We start from the raw sequence: 25,331 nt of genomic DNA on the forward strand, positions 1-25,331 counted from the left end.
GGCACTAAACATATTTTCGTATAGTGAAGCAATAATATGGACGAATTTCGAGTTAAAACCAATATTAGCCAATTTAAACAAAAGGCCATTATGCCAGACGCAATCAAAGGCTTTGGCAGCGTCAAGGAAGCAAGCAAACAACTTACTTTCGTTTTCACGGGCATAGGAAATCGATTCATGTACTAAGAAAGAGGTCATTGTACTACTGACATTCTTTTGAAAACCATTTTGCAAAGGATTAATCTTGAAGAGATCTGTTGCCTCTAAACGCACCAGTAGTAATTTTTCAAAAACTTTTGAAAGAACAGGAAGTAAGGAAATTGCTCGATAACTATCAGGGTCACATTTAGGTTTGTTATGACCTTTGTATAAAGTACAAATAAGCCCCTTGGTGAGCAAAGGTGGAACATATTCTAATCTGTGGAAGGCGTTGAACAACATGCATAGGCAATAGTACAAAATATCATCAGCAAAAATTAAGTGTTCATAGACTATGTGATCATATCCCGCCGCCTTGCCTGTAGGGAGTGTCTTGCAGACGCGTTTGACCTCATCCAAAGAGAAATCTTCAAAAGAGACATTACCTAAATCATGGGTAGAAAGAATACGTTTTACAGAGTCGTCAATTTTTTCCTTAAACTGGGCATCGAAACACTCGCAGGATGAATAGGAATAAACATCTGCAAAATATTTTCCCCAGAGAAGCGCAAGTCGGCTAGGATCTCGGATAACGTCGCCGTTAAAATTCATTTCAGCCCCAGCGACGCCCGATGTTTTTGAGCAACGTTTTCTTACCATCGACCAAAAAGACTTCTGATTCAGATCAGCATAGTTTTCAATTTCAGTATTTAAATTAACAATGTGTTCCTCGGACACCTGTCTGTGTCTGTTTCTGAAAACACGTTTGGCTTCCTTATAATTACGGTAGGATAAGGAATTACGGGGTCGACCTTGACTGACCCACACTTGACGACACTTCCACATGTTACGATGAAGATCTCTGAGCTTATCGTTCCAATAAGGTTTCAAGAATTTACAAAATTTACGTTTTGGCAAAGTATGCTCTGATGCTTTTAGCAAACACGACAGAAGCTCGCGTGAGTAATCGTCAACCGCTTCCTTGGAATTAAATTCCTGTACAGTGTGGAGGGATGAAAGATTGATACGTGAGACAAGATCTTGACGGTAGTCATCAACATTCCTTGCGACTCCTGTGGTGATCCATTTGAAAGACAAACGATAGTGTTTTTCACAAGAATTTTCGTCTGAAGCCAACTTAGGAAATACCAATTCACAAATCATCGGTCTGTGGTTCGACACGTCAAGGTAACCACGTTCTAAAATAGAGCATTCACTCACAAGATCTAACAAGTTAGTGTTAATTATAATGTGGTCAATAAGGGAGGTAGGACCGTCAATTGAGTGAACATATGAATGTAAAGGACCTTTACAGAGGTTGGAAGTTGACAGCGCAAACAACTGTAAACGGTCTAGACAATTTTGAAGAATTCTTCCACGTTGATCTTCGTATCCGGGAACACGTGAGCCTTGTAAACGGGCATTAAAATCCCCCATGATAATTACAGGGCCATACAAGGAAAAAGTCGAGCAGAGCTCATCTAGCTTTTGAACATATTCGATGTACATGTCCATGCCGTATCGGGATGTCGGAAAATAAACTTGCAGGATATGAATAGTTTCGAAGTCAAGGACGAGTTTGATAATGACAATCCTGTCATCATCGGAGTCCACAACTGACACACGATCGTTAAATTTACTGTGCCACATCAACGCGACGCCTCCTTTACGAGAACGATGGTCAGCTAGCGGATGCAGTGAAAAGTCTGAAATGGCGAAATAATGGTAGTTATGATGAATACTACCGAATAAATGTAGGTTCTCTTCATAAAGCCAGTGTTCAGATATTCCACATATGTCCACGCGTTCCGTCGTCAGCGCGTCATGAAGATGAGAGGCAGCTGACATTATGCCAGTAACGTTCCACGACATCAAGCGAATGTTTGACATAACCAGGGCAAAGATGGATAAACTGAGAATGTAAACCGATCTAGTCGAACCCGCCATCAGGTGTGGGCGCGTTTTCAGCCTCGTTTCCGTAGAACCGGTTATTGGAAACCCATTTCCGACACCTGATACCTTTGGGCCAGAAGTTGTCTTCCTTCGTTTTGGGGAAATCAGAAGAAATAACGTTCACCCTAGCAGAGACACAGAACTTTCGCTTACTTCTAAGAAGGCGAACAAAAGTGGTATTGACCCCACGGTCATGTAGGTAACTTCTTATATCGTCAACAGAACAAGATTCCGCTGACATACCGGTAAGAAATAAACGTGTAGTTTTGTGTCTGGAAACCGCCACAAAACCACAAGATGATCCATGAGAATTTGCCGGCGGAGGAGTTCTCGCTCTTTGGAGACCATCTGGACTAAGTGAGCTGGGAGGCGACTGTATTAACTGAGATGACAGCTGGCCACAAGATGGGTTTGTATGAGAAGACGAACCATCATTAGGCGATGACAGAGCATAACCTTGAGAAGTGGTCTCATCACATGAAACGGTCCTTCCTTCATCCTGTACAGAGGAGGTTTGGACATCATGACGGTGAAAAGCCTGAGAAGGATCAAGACGAGCTGCATGTGGGGCTGTATGAGGAATGTTAGGAGGCGAAATGCCTTTCTCAGTCGGGAGCGGCTTTAAGCCATCGTGGACAAATTCCTCAAACTTGGTTAACTGAGCACTAAGTTCCTCGGCGAAAGCTTTCACAGCAATGTCAGTTGTGTGTTTTGCTTTTCCTGCAATATTTTTCATCTCTGAGTCCATTTGCCGGATGCGAGATTTAAGAGACGAAACACCACTAGAAGCCGAGGAGGCATTGGTTAAGGCAGTCTGGACGTCCTTAGCGAAGGTAGCGATCTGATCGTTCATATCTCGAATGTCTTTGTGAACAGCCGACGAATTGCCAAAGCGGACGTCGTTCAGGCGCGAGATACCGCTGCTGTTATCGTTGATTAACTTCGAAATGTTGCCGATCTCAGAAGCAGTCGACTTCCTAAATTTTTCCAGAGAAAGTAATTTGGAAGCTATCAAGTGGATATTATCAGCAAAATACGACTGGGGAGAACTTTGCTTAATGTCAATGTCAAACACTTTATTAATAGACACACAAGCTTTATTTAACTGTGATTTAAGGGATGACATTTCTTGGTCCAGTTTCTTTTGAAGCTCCAACGCCGAGTCAATACGGACTTTGGAAGTCTCCCTGGATTCGTGAAGCAAAGCGTGCAAATTTGCCACCTCAAGCTTAAGTGATTCAAACTCGGAGCGCGAGATAGGGGCAGGCTGCTCTATAACGTTGCTCGAACAGTCCAAAACCGAAGTTTCTAGCTGACTATTCATCCTTGGAAGTTTTTGAGAGGAGAAAAGATCTACTATCTCACAAACGGATTCGCCATCCAAGAACTGTTGTAAAGCGAAACAGTCTTTTGCATATTTCAAGTAGGCTTGACACTTGAGGGTATTCTTACGAGTAACGAGAGTAGAGGTCGGGCAACCGTCAATACCCTTAGCGCGGTCGAAAAGAATGGCCCGGTACCAGGCAATTTTACTTTCAGCATTTGATGAAAGTTCACAGAGTTTGGCAATGTACTCATTTTTGGGAAGCTTGAATAAAGAATCGTCAAACGATTTCGCAGCAGGAGACGGGTCTTGAGAGGACTCACTGATTGACGCCATGATCGGAACTGGTAATAATGCTTGAAACTACAAACACGTACGTGAAAATATAAAGTTATTGCGACCAATAAAGGGAGACGCAGTTTCGCCTCCGTGAGCACAATGGGCAACACAGCTTAATAATAGCGGATCATCAGACCGTGACGAAAATTCCAGCGTACCCACTCTACTGTAATATGGTGTGTATATACAAAACTACCTATATAGCGAGGCTAAATATAGAGTGTATGAAGTCATATAGTCACACCAAAAAACACTCAATAGCAGATCAGAAGTTTTTCCAAAATGACACAATGAGTCAAATTCAACACTTTATCAACCGTATATATGTATATACCTTGTATCTCCAGGAAGACCGTATAAATGTAGGTGAGAATACAAAAGATTGCCGGAGCGAATTCAAGGCGACCGCCATCCTCCTCGGCCTCGTTTTCATACTTAGATTAGATAAAGAGATTTTTAGAAAACATTTGAAAGCACAATTAACAAAAACATTGCATCAACAAATTAACAGATATACCATCAACAAATTAACAGATATACCATCAACAAATTAACAGATATACCATCAACAAATTAACAGATATACCATCAACAAATGAACAGATATACCATCAACAAATGAACAGATATACCATCAACAAATGAACAGATATACCATCAACAAATTAACAGATATACCATCAACAAATGAACAGATATACCATCAACAAATTAACAGATATACCATCAACAAAATACCATCAACAAATGAACAGATATACCATCAACAAAATACCATCAACAAATGAACAGATATACCATCAACAAATTAACAGATATACCATCAACAAATTAACAGATATACCATCAACAAATTAACAGATATACCATCAACAAATGAACTGATATACCATCAACAGATATACCATCAACAAATTAACATATATACCATCAACAGATATACCATCAACAAATTAACAGATATACCATCAACAGATATACCATCAACAAATTAACAGATATACCATCAACAAATGAACAGATATACCATCAACAAATGAACAGATATACCATCAACAAATTAACAGATATACCATCAACAAATTAACATATATACCATCAACAGATATACCATCAACAAATTAACAGATATACCATCAACAAATTAACAGATATACCATCATGAGCAATAGATGCAAATATAACATGCTCTATATAAAAAAACACCACAAAGAGATTTTATTCATTGACATTAGAAGACATGATTTCACTGTTGTCTTTAAAGGGTTTGACATTTTAACTTCAAGTTGGTGATTAATCTACTTTGTTCAATGACAGGAGATGTAATTTGGACCCCAAGATGACAACATATGACAACATGTGACAACAAATTGTATTCCTTCAATTAATGGCAACTTACATTTTTTTGTTTTCAGTTTGAAAATTTTGTATGTGTTAATTTTTCATGTTTTGTTGTTTTATATGTTTATATTTGGGTGATGTATATAAGTTTAGAGCTAAATTCTGACCATATATTCAGTAACAAATTATCTTTGATGTTTCACCGTTCTCTAGTTAGCATTACCATTCAGCCATTGCTTAAATGTCATGTTTATAGTTTGTTACTGGACTTCAATATTTCAAGTTTATTTCGTTGAATTAGCCTTCAGTAATCAACATTACAATTTATATTTTGCATTCTTTTTTAACTTCATTTACTTAACAGTCTTATACTGAGTTCTCAACAAATATTTCTCATACTATAATTTATCACTTGTTGTAGAAATATGACAGCTTACGTAGAGTACTAACTTGTCATTTCAGTACCTGTGACAACCCCAACACAAACACACATGTGTGACGTATTTAGCCGTCACTGCTCCAGGTTAGATGTGACATCACTACCTTTTCAACACCTCTGATTTGTCTTTGATTGACATACACGTGCGTCAGGTGTAAATAAAACATTTACTTACGTATATATGTTACTATGAATAGTTATGGTGGCCTTGAGATCAATTTTAGAAATATTTATTACCATGATGACCATCGTAAGTCAACACTACATTTTGCTCAAGTCAGGATTTGCCTTCCTGGTGATGCTACAACATACAGAGATAAAACACTTGCCCTAGTTGTTTTGCACATGTAAAGAAAATCCGTTATTTTGCAAGTGGTTATATGTAAAATGGAAGGAAGGAATTTCCTGAACCTAAAGAACATTATTGTAACTTTAACCTTGTGTTGTTTCTGATTTACATGTATTTAATACCACAGGAGACACATGTTTTACTAAAGGCTATGTGTCAAATTTATTTTAAGCCGGAAGATTCAAACATGTTGATTTAGGCTAATGTATCACATTCACCTTAGAATTTCATTGTTCATATGGTACGAAAGGAAATGATTTTTTGCACATTTGGAAAACATGGTGTTATATGTATGATATAGTGTAATTATTGATTTTTATGTAAACAATGTGGAAAAAATTCTATAAGTCATTGTATATATATGTCTATCTTAGGAACCAGTTTAATATATAAAGCTAGCAAGATCACCAGTTTCATGGTATTACTGTAACACACCTTTTTGTTAATGAGGTTGATAGAGGCAGGCATGGTTCTGCCTCCATGTCCATATGATATAGTATTACTTATATTGAAAAAAAAAGTTACCTACATATTAAGGTACAAAATTCAATGCATGGTATTCAATATTCTAAATTTTAGATGCAAGCATTTATTCAAATCAATGTTTAATTCATAGACCAATCCGTAGCTCTAATGGGTTTATGCAAATGTTTTAGTTTTTTGTGTGCATTTTTAATTGCAGTTTTAAAATGACAAATGATATTCTTTGTAAATAACTTAAAATTTAATGCCTTGTAAATAGTCCTTTATATAACTTATCATGATACCATAGTAATACAGAGATCATACATTCTTCAGTTTTTTACAGATTTAATATGTGGTTTGTACAGGATCATCATTAGTGTCTACAATAACTTATATATATAAATAAGAACTGTGATAAGACCATATTTATCGTCAATAAAAAAATTAGTTTGTAAAAAGGGTTTTGTTTAAAATACATGTATAATACTTGTCTTTGCAAGTTTTTAATTATTTCAGGGTTTGTTATGCATAAACTTATTATTGTGATAAAGAAATCAATGATTATTTTTTCTTTTTAAAGTAATCACATGAGTAACATTTTACTTGGAATAATGATAACAGTATGCTTATGAAGTTGATGCTGTTGTTGATTATGATGAACAATTTGGGGACAATGTGAGTCCTTATCATCAAGAGGAGACTGCGACTTTTCCTTGACCCCGGTTTTATACTCATTAGTGAACCTATCAGGTTGAAACATCCTATCCTTGTTAATTTATGATTTTATACAGGCTGTAGGATCATTCCTGCAATAATATTTTTTTTCAAGTTTCTGTTTTTCTATTCTTCAATTTTAAGATCCCATAGTACATTATTGTTTAGAACGATCTTTTTAAAAATATTATCATTTAGCAGGTTTCTGTGTAAGTTGTGTAAATTAACACATTGATAAGGTCAATAATTTGCAAATTTTGGCATTTTTCCAATGTTTATTAAATCAATAGAACACTATCAGGGTAAAAATCTTCAGTAGATTTTAATTTTACAAATTCTTTTGAAAAAATCACAATTTTCTTTGTAAAACTGTAAGTTCTTCAAGATTTTGCGTAAAGTTTCTTATTTTTCAATGAAAAAAAATGAAAGCCATTAGAATTTCAAAAAGGCTGTAAATATACATTTAAATGCAACCTGCAAGCAATGAAGATTAAAGTTGAATATTATTAACTAAAGATTCAACGTTTTATACTATGTACACATGTAAATCTGACATGTTGGCTTCAAATCAGCAAGTACTCTCATGAATATAAGGAACATGATGTATGGTTAGGTGTGGAAGTATCTTAATGAATGAGAACTTCTGTTGTATGGAAGAATATCAAGATGGTTGATAGCTGGAAAGAATGAATCTAACAAAGTAAAGGAGAGTGGAGGAAAGGTTAACAAATGTATGATGAAGGTTAAAGTATGACTGGTGTATGAACACTTGTATGATAGGAAGAGTGTATGGCGAAATAGTGCTGTCTGTAAAGATGTTAACACAGCAATCTTTCTTCTAGAAGGCTAAGTGGATAACAGTGTATAGATGTGATTATGTTGTACTTTATTGGGACAAATTCATTTGTCAAAATAAAGATTGATATGTTTTCAATTTTTTGGTTTTGTTTTACATAAAACAATACATATTTGTTACTGTGACCAAGTGAATATCAATTTACAGGTGTTAGTTTTCAGTAAATGGAGAACATGGTGATAGAATCACATGGATGTACCTACAGTTATATTAAATAGAATGTGAAGCATCAGCTGTGTATACATCAATCTACAGAGACTTGCAAGCGCTGTTCCTGAAAAGTGTGAAAAGTGAGAGATAATGATAAACATATAATTACAAGAAAAGAAAAATGAGAAAAAGCAATATGACGGGAAACATAAAAAGTTAGTGATTAAAATAAATCACTAGAATGGGTAGATATGATTACTACTGCTGCAATATTTTGTGCTCATTTGTTCAAATTTGTGCAGAATATCACAGGAAATATTGAACTAAAAGTCAATGAAAAAAAAAATGACAAAATATACCACTGTAACACAGTAAACTTTCTGTTCCATAAGTGTAGACACATCCTGCTGATGTTCTGCAAGTGTAGACACATCCTACTGATGTTATGACAACGTAGACACTTCCTGCAGATGTTCTGCAATTGTAGACACATCCTGCTGATGTTCTGCAAGTGTAGACACATCCTACTGATGTTCTGCAAGTGTAGACACATCCTACTGATGTTCTGCAAGTGTAAACACATCCTGGTGATGTTCTGAGAGTGTAGACACATCCCTCTAATATTCTGCAGTGTAGACACATCCTTCTTATGTTCTGCAAGTGTAGACACATCCTTCTTATGTTCTGTAAGTGTAGACACATCCTACTGATGTTCTGCAAGTGTAGACACATCCTTCTTATGTTCTGCAAGTGTAGACACATCCTTCTTATGTTCTGTAAGTGTAGACACATCCTGCTGATGTTCTGCAGTGTAGACACATTCTTCTGGTGTTCTGACAACGTAGACACTTCCTGCAGATGTTCTGCAAGTGTAAACACATCCTGCTGATGTTCTGCAAGTGTAGACACATCCCTCTGATTTTCTGCAAGTGTAGACACATCCTAAAGATGTTATGCAAGTGTAGAGACATCCTGCTGATGTTCTGCAAGTGTAGTCACTTCCTGTTGATGTTCAGCAAGTGTAAACACATCCTGCTGATGTTCTGGAGTGTAGACACATTCTTCTGGTGTTCTGACAACGTAGACACTTCCTGCAGATGTTCTGCAATTGTAGACACATCCCTCTGATGTTCTGCAAGTGTAGACACATCCCTCTGATGTTCTGCAAGTGTAGACACATCCCTCTGATGTTCTGCAGTATAGACACATCCTTCTTATGTTCTGCAAGTGTAGACACATCCTTCTTATGTTCTGCAATTGTAGACACATCTTGCTGATGTTCTGCAAGTGTAAACACATCCTGCTGATGTTCTGCAAGTGTAGACACATCCTACTGATGTTCTGCAAGTGTAAACACATCCTACTGATGTTCAGCAAGTGTAAACACATCCTGCTGATGTTCTGGAGTGTAGACACATTCTTCTGGTGTTCTGACAGCGTAGACACTTCCTGCAGATGTTCTGCAATTGTAGACACATCTTGTTGATGTTCTCCAAGTGTAGACACATCCTACTGATGTTCTGCAAGTGTAAACACATCCTGGTGATGTTCTGCAAGTGTAGACACATCCCTCTGATGTTCTGCAAGTGTAGACACATCCTGCTGATGTTCTGCAAGTGTAAACACATCCTGCAGATGTTCTGACAACGTAGACACTTCCTGCAGATGTTCTGCAATTGTAGACACATCCTGCTGATGTTCTGCAAGTGTAGACACATCCTACTGATGTTCTGCAAGTGTAAACACATCCTGCTGATGTTCTGCAAGTGTAGACACATCCTACTGATGTTATGCAAGTGTAGAGACATCTTGTCGATGTTCTGCAAGTGTAGACACATCCTGTTGATGTTCTGCAAGTGTAGACACATCCTGTTGATGTTCTGCAAGTGTAGACACATCCTTCTTATGTTCTGCAAGTGTAGACACATCCTGCTGATGTTCTGCAAGTGTAGAGACATCTGATGTGCAAGTGTGATGTTCTGCAAGTGTAGACACATCCCTCTGATGTTCTGACAGCGTAGACACTTCCTGCAGATGTTCTGACAACGTAGACACATCCTGCAGATGTTCTGCAATTGTAGACACATGGTGCTGATGTTCTGCAAGTGTAAACACATCCTGCTGATGTTCTGCAAGTGTAGACACATCCTACTGATGTTCTGCAAGTGTAGAGACATCCTGCAGATGTTCTGCAATTGTAGACACATCTTGCTGATGTTCTGCAAGTGTAGACACATCCCTCTGATGTTCTGCAAGTGTAGACACATCTTGTTGATGTTCTGCAAGTGTAAACACATCCTGTTGATGTTCTGCAATTGTAAACACATGGTACTGATGTTCTGCAAGTGTAGACACATCCCTCTAATGTTCTGCAGTATAGACACATCCTTCTTATGTTCTGCAAGTGTAGACACATCCTTCTTATGTTCTGCAAGTGTAGACACATCCCTCTGATGTTCTGCAAGTGTAGATACATCCTACTGATGTTATGCAAGTGTAGAGACATCTTGTTGATGTTCTACAATTGTAGACACATCCTGCTGTTCTGCAAGTGTAAACACATCCTGCTGATGTTCTGCAAGTGTAGACACATCCCTCTGATGTTCTGCAAGTGTAGATACATCCTACTGATGTTATGCAAGTGTAGAGACATCTTGTTGATGTTCTGCAAGTGTAGACACATTCTTCTGGTGTTCTGACAACGTAGACACTTCCTGCAGATGTTCTGCAATTGTAGACACATCCTGCTGATGTTCTTCAAGTGTAGACACATCTTGTTGATGTTCTCCAAATGTAAACACATCCTGTTGATGTTCTGCAATTGTAAACACGTCCTGGTGATGTTCTGCAAGTGTAGACACATCCCTCTGATGTTCTGCAAGTGTAGACACATCTTGTTGATGTTCTCCAAGTGTAAACACATCCTGTTGATGTTCTGCAATTGTAGACACATGGTACTGATGTTCTGCAAGTGTAGACACATCCCTCTAATGTTCTGCAGTGTAGACACATCCTTCTTATGTTCTGCAAGTGTAGACACATCCTACTGATGTTCTGCAAGTGTAGAGACATCCTGCAGATGTTCTGCAATTGTAGACACATCCTGCAGATGTTCTGCAATTGTAGACACATCCTGCTGATGTTCTGCAAGTGTAAACACATCCTGCTGATGTTCTGCAAGTGTAGACACATCCCTCTGATGTTCTGCAGTGTAGACACATTCTTCTTATGTTCTGCAAGTGTAGACACATCCTACTGATGTTCTGCAAGTGTAGAGACGTCCTGCAGATGTTCTGCAATTGTAGACACATCCTGCTGATGTTCTGCAAGTGTAAACACATCCTGCTGATGTTCTGCAAGTGTAGACACATCCTACTGATGTTCTGCAAGTGTAAACACATCCTGCTGATGTTCTGCAAGTGTAGACACATCCCTCTGATGTTCTGCAAGTGTAGATACATCCTACTGATGTTATGCAAGTGTAGAGACATCTTGTTGATGTTCTGCAAGTGTAGACACATCCTGCTGATGTTCTGCAAGTGTAGACAATCCTGCTGATGTTCTGAAAATGAAGATATGTTCTACAGAAGTTCTACATGTGAAAATTGGTCATGCTGGTAATCAGCACATGTAAATGCACCCTTTTGATGTTCTGTAACTACAGACAAATCCAGTAGATAATCCATGCATCTTACTGTTAGACAAGTGCAGAGGAATCCTGTTGATGGTCCTTAAGCATATGTAGGCTTGCATGCTAATAGTACACAAGCTTAAGCGCAGTGTTCTACAACTGTTGACAACCTGTTGATATTATGGAAGTGTAGTTCTGGTTTTAAACTACTAAAGGTAGAGACGACTATCCAGTTAAATTTATTAGAGATTTAAGTGTTGGAAAAAGTAGTCATTTTGTTACTGTAGATAATTGTAAATACATGTACATAAAGTCTAAACAGCTCTAGGATGCACAATATATATATAGTTATGATTTGAGAATTAAAAAAACAATTTGGAAAAATAAGGCAATCTTCATCAGCCTGCATCTCTCGAAACGATGCCATCGGAACCACCTGGTATACTAAAGAGCATCACATACCTCCAACTTCGTAGCGCACAAGGAAATATACACAGTAGGTTCGAGATGCACGAAGGAATACTGCTATCCAGAAATGGAACATTCACAATTGGGAAAATGAAATCATTATGATTATCATCAAGCTTGGTGGAAAGCTGTCCCTATTGTTTTTTTTGCAGTAAGTAAAGATTGCGGTATGCAAGCTGCGGTGTCCTTGATATCCATTTCAGGTGGGTATGCACGATGGTCAAGGAACTCTTGTTACAATAAAGTTAAGTTTATCAAAGTTATCTACCCATGCCTAAACAAAAAACTCTAAATCAAAATCGATGAAGGGGGGGCGAAATTTGAAAAATGGAAATGTTGACACAGCCACACATGAAAAGTAAAACGACTATCAATAGGTATTACAGATTGAAAACTGGTGAAGCAAATATGCATCCCTTTTAATCTCAATTTTGAGTATGTATTGTGACTATATGACAGTTACCATGATTCAACAATATCAGGTATATGGCAGTACGAAGCTAGCACAGCCAGTAGTTAATAATCTATTAATTAAAATACCGATATCCCAACAGTATCCGAATTCAAACTCAAACTGGATCAAACGAGAGGAAAATATGAACACTGGAATCGCTGAAACAGAAACCCGTGATCAGTGAAAGAAGAAAAATATTATGTTCCTGAATCATTTGATCTCACTTTTAGAATATATGCTTGATGTGGTTGAAAAGAACATCGTATATGGTAGTAAGTAGTAGGAATAAGGAATGAGTTTATCAATAGGCAGAGTCTATGATTGATAATTTTATGAGGTGTCATAATCGTGTACAAATCAAAGTTTTGGTTTTTCAATCCTCGGATGATTATCTGAAACAATTAAAACACTAGGACTAGCCGATATTAATCTATCGAAACATTGGAAGATGTACTGATAGAGTGCCATTGTTTACACGTAAAACCGGTACATATAATGATGCTATGCCGACATATTTTGTGTAGATCGTTGATATAGACTCTTGATTTGCGTTGTGGATTTCAAACCGATAACCGACTTTGATAGTTATTTAACAAGTTCTCGTTGAGCCCACTGTCTGTCCAATTAATCCCATCATGTTGGTACCTTATCAATGTGGATGTTTGTGCATGATATAAGCTCTAATGAACTGAACTACCAGTATTATCCTACCAGTACACAATATAATGATAATAGTTCACCTTAGTTTCATATGTTCGTGTGTACTAGGCTTGCTCTGCATTAGATTGGCGAATACTTTTACCTCTCCCACAAATTCTCTCGCCTCCAGTGTCTTCTTTGGGTTCAAAATGTCTTTCCTATAGATTTTCACTCGTTCTGAACTTGTTGGTGAAGATTTTTCAACCCAATAATGATCTCAAGGGAGAATCATTTGATTGTCTTACACGATATGAAGTTGAGGTGTGTAGATAATCATTGACATATCTAGTGGTTTCCAGAACAGGAACTTCTTGAACACCTTCTTATACTTTTTCTATTGACGGTATCCGTGTAAATGTTTCTTTTTTCATTCATTTTTTGTCATTTCTTGGTTGATTTTTAGTTTGAATAAGAATTTGTTAACGGGTGATTACTGTTTTTTGATACCGAGTTAAGATGACATACGGTGTTCAATAGTTTCCATTTCACTTAGTGATTTCTAAACCAAGAAGTGTGTTAAATGACAAATGAATTTTGTGAAGTATTGTTTCGACACAATACACATCAAAGGACTATCCATGTCACATTTCATTTGACAACCACATATTTTGATTAATATGTCTACACACACCTACCTTGTCACACGTCTTGTGACGATGGAGTTTCCTGTCCATTTCCGCGTTTATCAAGTATAGAAAAAGCTTTAACGACGAAACCAGTCAACGAGTACATTGTATTTCCTTATAAGTCGCTATATTAACCAATATGCGCATTTCAGTTCTAACTTATACACATAAATTTTGGCGTTAAAATATTACTATGGAAACACCTTTTGGATTACTCCTCTGTTTTCAACAATACAGACGATATCCGGTATACAACGAGTAAGTTTATTCAAATTTGAACATCTAAGTGTATTTCAGTCGAATACTATCTTGATTTGCCAGTTTGCAATTCGAATCGTTCTTTAATAAAAAATTTCATTGACATATAGCTGTAAGGTTAATGGCCATATAGAACCGTTCAACGTGATACGTGTATTATTGTCCGACAATCTGGTTAGACATTATTTACAATTAAACACCATCTACATATACGTACGGAACTATTTTTATCTCGCATTATGAGAACATATAGTTCAACACTACAGTGAGAGCGAAAATCGCCCGGAGGCTGTAAACCAGGAATAACACTAAATCTACACTTTTCTTTCACTATAAAAATCTTGTACCAAACATAAAATAACAAGAGTTCTTATTTTCAAGGGAATACATTGAGTTTATTAATTCAGGTATACTATACTTTCTAACTGATAAAGAATACAAAAATACCAGATGTTAATGAATTTTTAATGAGTTATTAGTATACTTTATTTATAATGCAATTCATTCGTCCATGAACACACATAAATACATAACTGGAAATCATGTCAAAAGAAACGCAATAATTTTAATACCTAATCATCACGGTTTGTCACTGCGTTTACAATACTTGGAAATGTTAAGTGTTTGTACATAAACAGATACCGGATCTCAAATATATGATTAAGTATATGTAAGTTATGAGGTTATCTTGAGCACACACACACACACACCCTCACCCTCACTCACACACACACACGCAACACACACAACAAAACAAAAAAGAAACCGCTAATAATCATATCGTGCAAGGATAAAAAAACGTTTTTCAATGAGATCATTTTGGTGAGAATCAAGTCTTTACCAAACTGGAAACCAGTTGTTGAAAGTTATTTTACATCAATTAAAAATTCACAAACTTATGTTAATGACCATAAGAACACCGTGGAAATGAAGCTCGGTTGCCATTGATCTAGTGAATTGTAATAAACGTCGAGACTGCCATATCGGATGACGAATTAGTTTGAAAATAAAATCATCAGGTCAAGGTCATGGGAATGACTATATATGCAAATCGACAACATTTCAATTGCATATGCTATGGTTACTATCCTCATCTCGACGTACTTTTGTCACATTTCTCCGGTCCCGGCATTTTACTGAATTGCTTGGCTAGGTATATCAGACGGCGGACAGACGACAGGTGATGTACCATGACATGAAATTAGTTGAAACAGTGCATTCTTTATCTGATAGGCCATCATTATTGCCTGTACCGACAATATATTGCGGATGAGAAAACACGTGAAGCTCATATTTATTCATTCCTTTTCCAGACAACACTTTGGCCCTTTTTATTTATCCAATTATGGCATGTTGGAGACATCAGAAACTATGTCATTGTCCAGACTGAAGTAACAAGAGAAGCAACATGCACTATTTACACTGGATAGAGAGAGAGTGAGAGCAATCCGGTTAATGCCATTTGACCTACTTGATCACCAATGCACAGGAATCAGTTCTTCAAACAAAGGTCTTCACGATAGCAACAATCAATACAGTTAACCTTCTTCTGTCCTCTACAAGACATTCATATTGTACGGTATGACTGCGGTCGACAACCGTTCCATCACTCTGGGTATATCTACGATGTATTTCTTTGATACGATTCATTCTGTTCTTAGCTTTCATGTTACGACAGTTTCTGATAGGAGTAGTATGAATAAAATGAAACAGAAGTAACAAAGATACAGCGAAATGATTCAGATTTCCATGGGTTCACTACCACGCAGTATTGGTAATATGTCTACAACGGCACCAGTAGGTGACTAACGGGAACCATGAGTAATGAACGTAGGCGGTGAAACTAATCAATTGAAAAGATGAAATCACAGCAATCCAACAAATCCTACATATAACTATTTTGCAACTCGTATAACGGGTCAAATCGCTCTTCATCAGAAACCCCAGTGAGAATAACTTTATCTAAGACCGAGACGTGACAATGAAAATCGATCAGTTAAGTTGTCAGACCTTTTACCACACTATCTTCTACAAGAAGAAAATGTACACACAATGCAATCATATATTTTACAGAGATGTGTTAATATTGAGTAGAAGCCAAATCGAATGCCTTTTTTTCCAAAGTCAATGTACGAAGCATTTATTGTTATTGGGTTGCATTGGGGTATTAGAACGTTTACTGCATACTCTACGACAGATCTCTTTAAAATTTCTTTCAGAAGCATGTATGATACGTGACGATTTGTGAAATGAAATGGAGTACAATAACTCGTCAATCTCTTTATTCGGGATAAACAAAGGGGACACCCATTCTTAAAATCTCAAAACGAAACTAGAATTAGGATATGAAATGAAATTATGATGACGATATCATTTAGTCTTCTTGTATGTGCTCCCTATCACTTTCTCTGCGTCATGGAAATGACATACATTAAGAAAGCATGAATGTTACGGTCTGGAAAATGGGAGGTCGAACTGAACAAGATGCCAATAGACCTTAGTGATAGACTATCATTTTTAATTTTCATGGGGTCACGATATTTGGTTAAAGTGTTGGCCTACACAACCTCAGTTAACGATCCGAGGTGCGTGGTTCGACATTTCTTATACGTGGTGGTTTGTGTTTAGAAACGAATCGGTTTGTGATGTCTTGAGTTGTCTCCTTTGGCATGACACTTTATCCTAATTGCTCTGGACTGTATGCGACGTGTCTCACGTATGTTGTTCAGTAAGGTAGCCACTAGCTACTTCAAAGCCTCAAGCGATCCGGCTTTTCATTGGGAGATAAATTCAACAAACAAAGACAAACAAACAAGTGAAGAACAAATGTCAGTGGTGTCTTTGATTTCAAGTTCCCGTGTGTTTATCTTATCAACCTGGTTGATATATGTAGCATGTTTTCTTTCGTTTTAATTGGAATATTGGAATACAAAGGTATGATTAGATAACACTTTGGTTCAGTTTACAGGCCTGTCAAGACTATATAAAGCAGTTCCCCGTAATTAAGGGTCTGGAGATATAAAAAAAATATCGCTATAAAAAATAATGCTAACAAGAGAATTCTGATTTACATAAATATTTGTAAGTTTTATTTATCGTGTCTTCTGAGCAAGAGACAATTAATATAGAAGTATTCATGGTCGAAACATCGCCAATAAACAGTATGTCAGTGTTAAATGGTCTGTGTATGATTTTGACTGCCAATACATACAATTTTTTAATGTTGTACACATATACAGTTAAATCTAAAATATCTATTCGATCAGAACCGCATACAGTTTTTCTATCTTAGAAAGGGAGCCCATTAGGCTTAATATAGACAATATCTACGTTGTGAATATGACTAAGTGAATCCCGTTAAGTTATGTCCTTTTATCCATATCAATGTGAAAATGTGAAAAGAAGTATGATATTTTCAAGATGGCGGCTACAGCGGCCATATTGGATTTCGGACCGATCTCCCAAAATAATCAGACTTAGGATTATCTCATGGTCATTTCTGGCTAGTTTCAACTGAATCCCATTTTTGAAATTTCAATGGATTTAAAAATATGAAAAGAATAGGAAAAGCGGATGTGCAAGACGCCAGACACGATGACTATACATGTTGGTCATCCTAACTCTTCGGTTCAAGCGACCTAAAAAGCATGACAATATAAAAAATGATTCACAATTTAAATCATTATCAAATCTTTGATGTTTTCTCATCGTGTACCAAAATTAGAGGATGAATGATCAGATCAGTATTATGTTACATTTGAGCCAAGAAAATATCACGAAACTACAAAGTTTTCACACTGTAACAACATTTATTAATTTCAAGTATACAATAATATAACAACAATATTATGTTTACATCTGGTAAATATACGTACAACAAAATAATGCAAAGTTTGTGTAAATCGTAACAGGGTAATGACATAAGAGCAACACATACATTGTAAACAAGCATAACGACAAAAGTATTACAGTGTGCAACAGATGTCTTGTAAGTAATCAACATCGTGAAATATACATTACCAAGAGAGTAAGAATACAAGGAATGTCCTATATGACTTTGAATAGTTTACTTACTGTAGAAATTGATCGTGTTAGGTCATCAATGACGAAGGCAACAGTGGTTTACCTGTTATATTAACGTAATACTACGGAAAGAGATTTCGATTTAGGTCTAGTTTTTTCCCCATCACGTTTGTCTTTATGATCTTGGAAACCTTCCATATATAACATGAAACATCTATGAAGGTCATTCTTCTTGCTTTTCTGGTGCTTTGTGTTGTTTGTCTGTAATAACAAAACAGTAAGATAACATGGATATCCTCCAGCCGACAAAGTTAACCACATGGAAACATTGTTAACACGCATTACAGGATAGCTGTTCACTTCTATAGAAGCTAAACACAGGTGGTCTGTATATATGTCAGGAATGCACGCGTTTTACAAAGTTAATACTCCCTTCAACCATTCTTTGTATGTACCTTTATCATTTTTGTATAGTATACCAAGTTCAAGGAAGAACAATATCATGAACAATTCTTGGTTGTTAGGGTTCTGCATTCAGTTACAATTCAGGTACCATCTTGTAACCTTTATGCAAATGCTAGACATTAAATACAGAAAAAAGGTTTGTTTGGGTGTGACAATATCATGAAGCAGTTTGTAATTCAGGGATATGATTTTAATACACATTGTTATCATCCCAAACTGCTGGTCGTTAGAGGCGACTAGTTATGCGGCCGACAAAATCAGGAGTATTCTTCTTTACCTTCTTTAAAGGAGACATTGAAGAGACCAAAACTGATTTGCTGTCCTCATTGTTCCTCCCCTACCTGTCTATTCTAGCTTTCTCTCCGAAGACATCCATCCATATATGATAATGCATGACAATGGCTGTTGCGAGGATGCAAGACCAAACAAACAAAAATGTCGTTTTTCTGCGACTTATGGTTTTCAAATGGTTGAAAAATCGTTATACATATGAATGAGTATGACAATATGAATACCTTTAAAAGGCGATTATCGGGATGCTAAGGTAGTATTATTGTAAAGGTCACTTTGACTATTTCTATAAACCAGGTGTCATTGCTGTAATGGTTTTCATTGATATAATAGAACTAGGATTTGATATCACTTAAAATAGGTCTCCGTTTCAATGTCCTGTGATTTAAGAACAATGTCTAAACCACCACGGCTCTATCATGTCTTAACTAATTGATAGTAAACAAAACAAATTTAAAAGGAATCGTCATGATTCTGTCAATTAAACCTCTTCAAAAACATAGATGTACCGATCTGACACATCATCATTAAGCTCGTCATCCAATCATTGATGATATTATAACTTGATCATTGCAAACCCATTACTAGTACAACCACAATGAAAAATATCTAACGATTAATAATGAATACTAACGTTATTGAAGGCCAATATCTAAACACCGATCATAGCAGTCACTGATGTGAAGCCTGTCCCGATGGATTTCGTGGTGCATATTTCATTATTCTGTCCAGCAATCGAATGGCATTTCCCACTTCGGTGTCAGTCTTTTTTGCTTTTCTTTTCATTTCAAGGTCGCGATTTAGCAACACGGATTAAGGATGAAAAAATATAATTGTCTGATATCTTTACTTTATGCACATTTTCAGGGCAAAAAAAAACTTATTGTTACTTTTAGCAAAACTATCCCTAGAGGTGGCAAAGGTAATAGTTATTTATCTGTTTCTGATCAGTCTGATGTTACATAAATGGTATGGTACCTGTAAAATTGGAAGACTGTAAACAAGGACACTGTAATCACTTACTTGCCAAATTTAGTCTGCGTTGTCGTATGATGTCTAACTCATGTTTCATCTTGAAAATAGTTCCGAGAACCTTTAGCTGCATCTGCAAGAATAAAGCAGTGTGCAGATACTAAAATCTGGTCAGCAGTTAATGATACCGGAGTGAACTCACCAAGGGATCATCACTTAAAGCTAAACCAGTGAAATATATTTATCATCAATTTAACATTCTGGCGAAATCTCATATCTTATACATGAACCTATCTCATATTTCTGATAAGACCGGTTATATTTGGATAAGCTCTAAATAATTAATTGGAGATTTCGAGTTTAGTTCGCCTAGAACAGGCTGTCTTGGTTTTTGTGCCGTCAAGAACAAAAGAAAATAAATCTAATGACGTGAGCTTAAAATGAAACCATGCACAATGCACAATTAATGAAGTGCATATTTTCATTGATAGAAGAACAACCCTTACTTTGACATTCAGAACCTCTCGGGATTCCACGTCCACCACGATAATGACATCTTCACGTAGCCCGTGATTAACTATTCGGTGATGACAAAGTCCATACACAAACCATTTTTATTCCCAATACTAGCAGACTACGCATTTTCAGTAGCAGAATCATTGATCAGCAATGAATATCCATCATGTTCAGTTCTTGTCAATAATAGCATTAAGAAACACTTCAAGTCCATTTTATTTAATATAACGATATCCATAATTATAATAATTAAAACAAACATGCTCATGACAATTATGTTCTGTTTTCTTCTTGATACTAAAGAGGTGTTTTGACTAATTAGTATGACTATCCTTCACATAAAATTCTGAGTTCCCTCTGTCGTCTCCTGGATTTAACAATACAGCAGCACTGCTCTGTGATGTCGTTAAATTAGTTATTCTGTTATACCCATGTTCGTGCTTTGTACAGTCTTGTACAGAGCAAAATAAAGCAACTTTGACAATATCATAATCCTGATTAAGCAAAAATGAGTGTCTTTAAGGACATCTGTGATAGAAGTATATTACAGGACAGGCAAACATGTAATTAAAATCTACATGTATTAATGTAAAGAGTTATCACGAAGTTTAAATTAAGTGACAATATTAGCACATCTCATAAAGAACTATATTGCATCTCCGCATCAATCAAAAATATTCAATCAGTAAGTTTTGGATGCTAGCATATATATGTTATACAAAGTGCTTGACTAGATTTATCCCCTCTGAAGCAAATTATCTTACGTCATTATTTACTGCAAGATGTTCTAAATCCTGTCAGAAAAATATTGCAAAAGGAAATATGATTTCCGCTATACAGAGAGATCGTGTTATCATAAAGTTTCCTGATTGTCTGTGTAAGTCTTGTTCATACTTTGCTCCCGTTTCATTGAGTTTGAATTAAGATTCTGTTGAACTGTCGGTATTTTGTTGTGTAAAATAAATCATCTACGATCGATACAGCCAGACTAATCGATGAACATCAAGTTAATTGCAACGTAATTCCGTAGCAACAAAATGAATTAAAAGGAATTATATAAATCACCCAAATCAGATCATTGGGATTGCTGAATCGACCAGTGCAATGCGATTTAAGGTAAGGAGGAGACCGTGTAGGAAAAATACAGTTACCTAATTAATTATACGGGACTAGCTTTAAAATTGTTACTTCGACCTGTTTATTCCACGGCAGAGTTTCAGTTTACATCATCGATGAAAATATGTTCAACGTATCTGAAGTAATTGCTAAACTTTACACTTTTCTTTGTTTTATTCTACGTAAACATCATTTTATTGTTGACTTGGGTAGTTGTAACTAAATATTTATCCCAGCTTCCACTAATAATGTCATAGATTTAGTATTATTAAATCATGGTTGCAGTTAACTTATACTTTAAGAACTGAATAAAAGAAGGAGAATTCCAAACAATTTTTAACGATTTTGATTATATACCCTCCTGAAAACTGTGCCTTCTAAAAAGCATTTTATTGTTCCCCACTGTAAACGACCGCTTTCATTTCCTTTTCATGGCAGCTTTCGTGTCAAAGGTTGTACAAAAGACACACAAGTGAATGACGAATGGTGGCACAATTGTATGGCTATTAACTATAACTGAGCTCTGGTTGGCGATACTTCCTTCATCAAATGTTGACTTAACCTTAAAACGTCCAGTAACCAGCTAACGTTAATGGTAACCTTCTTAACAAACCAGGATAGGTCCATATTGTTAATTATTAAGCAGAATGGAACTAGGGCGTTTTTATCATGGCCAAAATCGTCCATGAAGGGTTGTTTTCAATCAGGAAAAATAATGTTCATCATAAAGAAGGGATTTCGCCTATATAATTAAAACGTTGAAATTATTATATATATGTGTGTGTGTTTTCGTGACGAGTTTGACTTGTGTTGTTTCTGTTAAAATTTGAGATCCGATTTACCATACTTCGATATTCGTTATACCACTGTGTTGTTTCCATTTCTTACAGTTATTTTGCTACCTTTTCAGATCAGGATAAGAAGTGCTGAGTGAGGCGAGGTGTTTGTGTAAGGTATGCAATGCAATAATGCAAAATCATTACCAGTCCTCGACTGACATTGAAGTATGATGTCATAAAAACATATAAAATAATTATCGATTCATTATTGGTATTGTTTTATTTGATAATTCTATTGAGTGTTAAAATGGGTTTTTTCTGATTTAGAAAATCAGAAAATCAAGAGAATTTTGCTTGCTGTTGGCAGCAAAGATACTGTTGAATATTACATAAATATCGAAATTGCATTTTTTCAACCATTTGATAGAGGTCTTGTAACATCTATTAGCCGAAATAGCTCAGTTGGGAGAGCGTTAGACTGAAGATCTAAAGGTCCCTGGTTCGATCCCGGGTTTCGGCATTTGTATTTGCTTTTATTTCAAGTTAATTATTATGTACCACTTACATTCATTGGGCGTGAATACAAAGAAAAAATATAACATACTCCTTAAAGATTTTCTCCGCTATATTTGCACTGTTAAATGTCAAACAAAACGGAAAATTATACCATGAACTGGAGGACAATAAAAATAATCCACAAAATATAATACATAATTCCATTGCTTCGTAAACTGGACAGACCATGTGTTTTGGCAACATATCCTCTCTGACGCATAAACTGCGTTCATGTAACACTTTATCTCCTGGCATCAAAAACGGTCAATATCAAATTTAGCGAGAATTTCATCAAAGACTCTGAGAAAGCCCACACAGGGCTTCTTTTGAAAAATATTGACGATCTACCGACGACAAACTTCATTGTGTAAACATACTAATTACTTCAGACAGAAAAGAACAAAAGTCATATCAAAAGTCATCTTCGATTACACTGATGGGAAACGGCAAACAGATAATTAATAATGAAAATCGTATTGTGGGATTTTTTTCAAATAAACGATATTGTGTAACCAGTTACTAAAACTGTGACATTAACTGGTCGATGCTAAGTGACATTGCGACCTTGAATGACCATATGACGTTTGAATAAATAGTGTAACAATTCCATCTCATCAAAGCATACAGGTGGTTCACAAGAAACAAAAGATGACAATTCACACGTGTAAGGATATCATTACGACACTTAACTAACTTACCATTCTTTTGTCTTTTCTTACAGCCATCTTCTTTTTCGATGATTGCTGTATGGTTACAGAACTTACTTTCTGGTGAACAGCTATTCCCAATCCGTCTACAATCATTGCCGATGCCGATGTCGTCATTTTCCGTTTTTCGCATTCATTTTTTGTCCTTTTATCTTTTGTAGTTTTCATTTGCAATCGAGCGTGTTTGTTTTGTAGCGACGTTGAATCGACCTGTCTGTCAGTAATTGTAGTTACACCCAATGAATCGCACGTGTCAAGGAAATATCCCATGTCATTTTCCTGTGTCCGTGTTTGTTGACCTGGGTTTGACGTTATAGACGGATTTATCATGGACTGGCTGTATGGTGTAGAAAATGTGTACAGCTTCCTTACTTCTCTTTTACCCATGTTGACCATCATCTGTTTAGTCTTATTCAAATTCCCCTTGGTCGATGTGCTGAAAAAGAAGAGAGAAAAAGTAGAGTATTACTTGAAGATTCAAGTACTTCTGATAAATCTCTTTAGATTTGTTTTAGTTTCGCGAAGAATTAGGTCATCATTACAACCCTCGAAACAGTCCGTTTCTCGACACATATCACTAACATGCGATTAAAAAAAGGAGGACCATTAATATTCAAGTCTTAATGTTGATATCCAGAGCGAGATGAAAATAGTACAGCATGCCAATTGATTGTATATTTTTGTCAAAACATTGCACCTTAGAACTGACAATTTCTCGGCATGTAACTATTTGACGTCTTTAAAATCTTTGATTTTTTTTCTCTCTAATATTCGTGTAGATTCCGGGTGAATTTAAATATAAGCGTTAATCTCCAAAATGAGAAAAATCCGTTTAGCAATTGCCTGTTACGGTACCATCGTCTTCTAATGTTAATATTACAGTATTTAAATTCAAGTTAACCAATCAACATTTCCCCCTAATTCAGTCGTGGAAAAGGAAGTATTACGTTAGCTTTCGGGAATTATCAACAGATTAAGTATCATGTACATATATCTTAACATAATAGGTCAATATATCCCTGGTCACTAAGAGTGGTTGACAAATGTTTAATGTTTTATGTGAAATTTTCCATTACGTAAATTTCTAGATAACTGTAAATTTTAGCATAGTAATGATTTTAAAGGTGACGTCACTTTCCCTGAAATTTAATTCGCGCAAACCGGGTGTATGCGTGTTTCTTGATCTGCTGGACTATGAACTGATTTGAAGTATAGGACGTTTAACATGCATGTGTTAATATAAATGATTTTGTTATATTATGAGTGTGTTGACAGAATAGGCTAGTTTTTTTTCGTATACAACTCAATGTGTGGTTCCAGCGACTGTGTATGATAGCTTGATAAATATATCGTCAGTTTTATTCACAGGAAATGTTAAGAAACAAGTTGTGTTTATGAAACACTATTCCCTCGGTTGCAACCAAATTCTGAAGTGGGACATTAAAAATCGTACTGTGTTAAGCATGTGCTAATTGCTTGCACACCTTGTTAACTTTGTGTATTAAAGCCTACCTCTTGCATTGCAATAGTTAAGGTCAATGTTCAAGTTTTTCAAGTGTATGTCAAAGGCCACGGTCAAGATCACGTGGTCAAACATTCTAGTGCCACCAGAACGGACTTGTCACAAGGAATAAATATCCAAATATGAAAACCAAACCTCATATGATGCAATAGTTATAGCCAATGTTATTTTCTTTCAAATG

At 36.2% G+C, this 25,331-nt stretch overlaps 2 protein-coding genes and 1 non-coding gene across 3 annotated transcripts in view; 2 read left to right on the plus strand and 1 right to left on the minus strand.

Moving 5' to 3' along the window:
- The window catches only part of LOC132556191 (telomerase protein component 1-like), a 55,518-nt gene extending 48,881 nt beyond the window's left edge, over window positions 1-6,637 (plus strand). Inside the window, exon 54 of the mRNA XM_060220583.1 lies at window positions 5,558-6,637. The gene's annotated coding sequence lies outside the window, so the exon portion shown is untranslated. The remainder of the gene's footprint in view (window positions 1-5,557) is intronic.
- An 11,813-nt stretch (window positions 6,638-18,450) lies between these two features.
- LOC132556192 (uncharacterized) lies at window positions 18,451-24,015 on the minus strand. Its single transcript, XM_060220585.1, has 3 exons — window positions 23,620-24,015; window positions 20,007-20,088; window positions 18,451-18,488 (listed from the first exon to the last, which is right to left on the minus strand). Exons 1-3 carry the CDS (start codon window positions 24,013-24,015, stop codon window positions 18,451-18,453), a joined length of 516 nt encoding a protein of 171 aa, XP_060076568.1.
- On the plus strand, window positions 22,814-22,886 carry Trnaf-gaa (transfer RNA phenylalanine (anticodon GAA)). Its single transcript has one exon. It is a non-coding gene; the product is annotated as a tRNA-Phe (tRNA).
- Window positions 24,016-25,331: the final 1,316 nt, after the last annotated feature.

This window comes from Ylistrum balloti, unplaced genomic scaffold, assembly GCF_031769215.1.
Source record: "Ylistrum balloti isolate Yb309-2 unplaced genomic scaffold, AGI_CSIRO_Ybal_v1 Utg370554, whole genome shotgun sequence".
In the NCBI taxonomy this organism is placed as follows: Eukaryota; Metazoa; Mollusca; class Bivalvia; order Pectinida; family Pectinidae; genus Ylistrum; species Ylistrum balloti.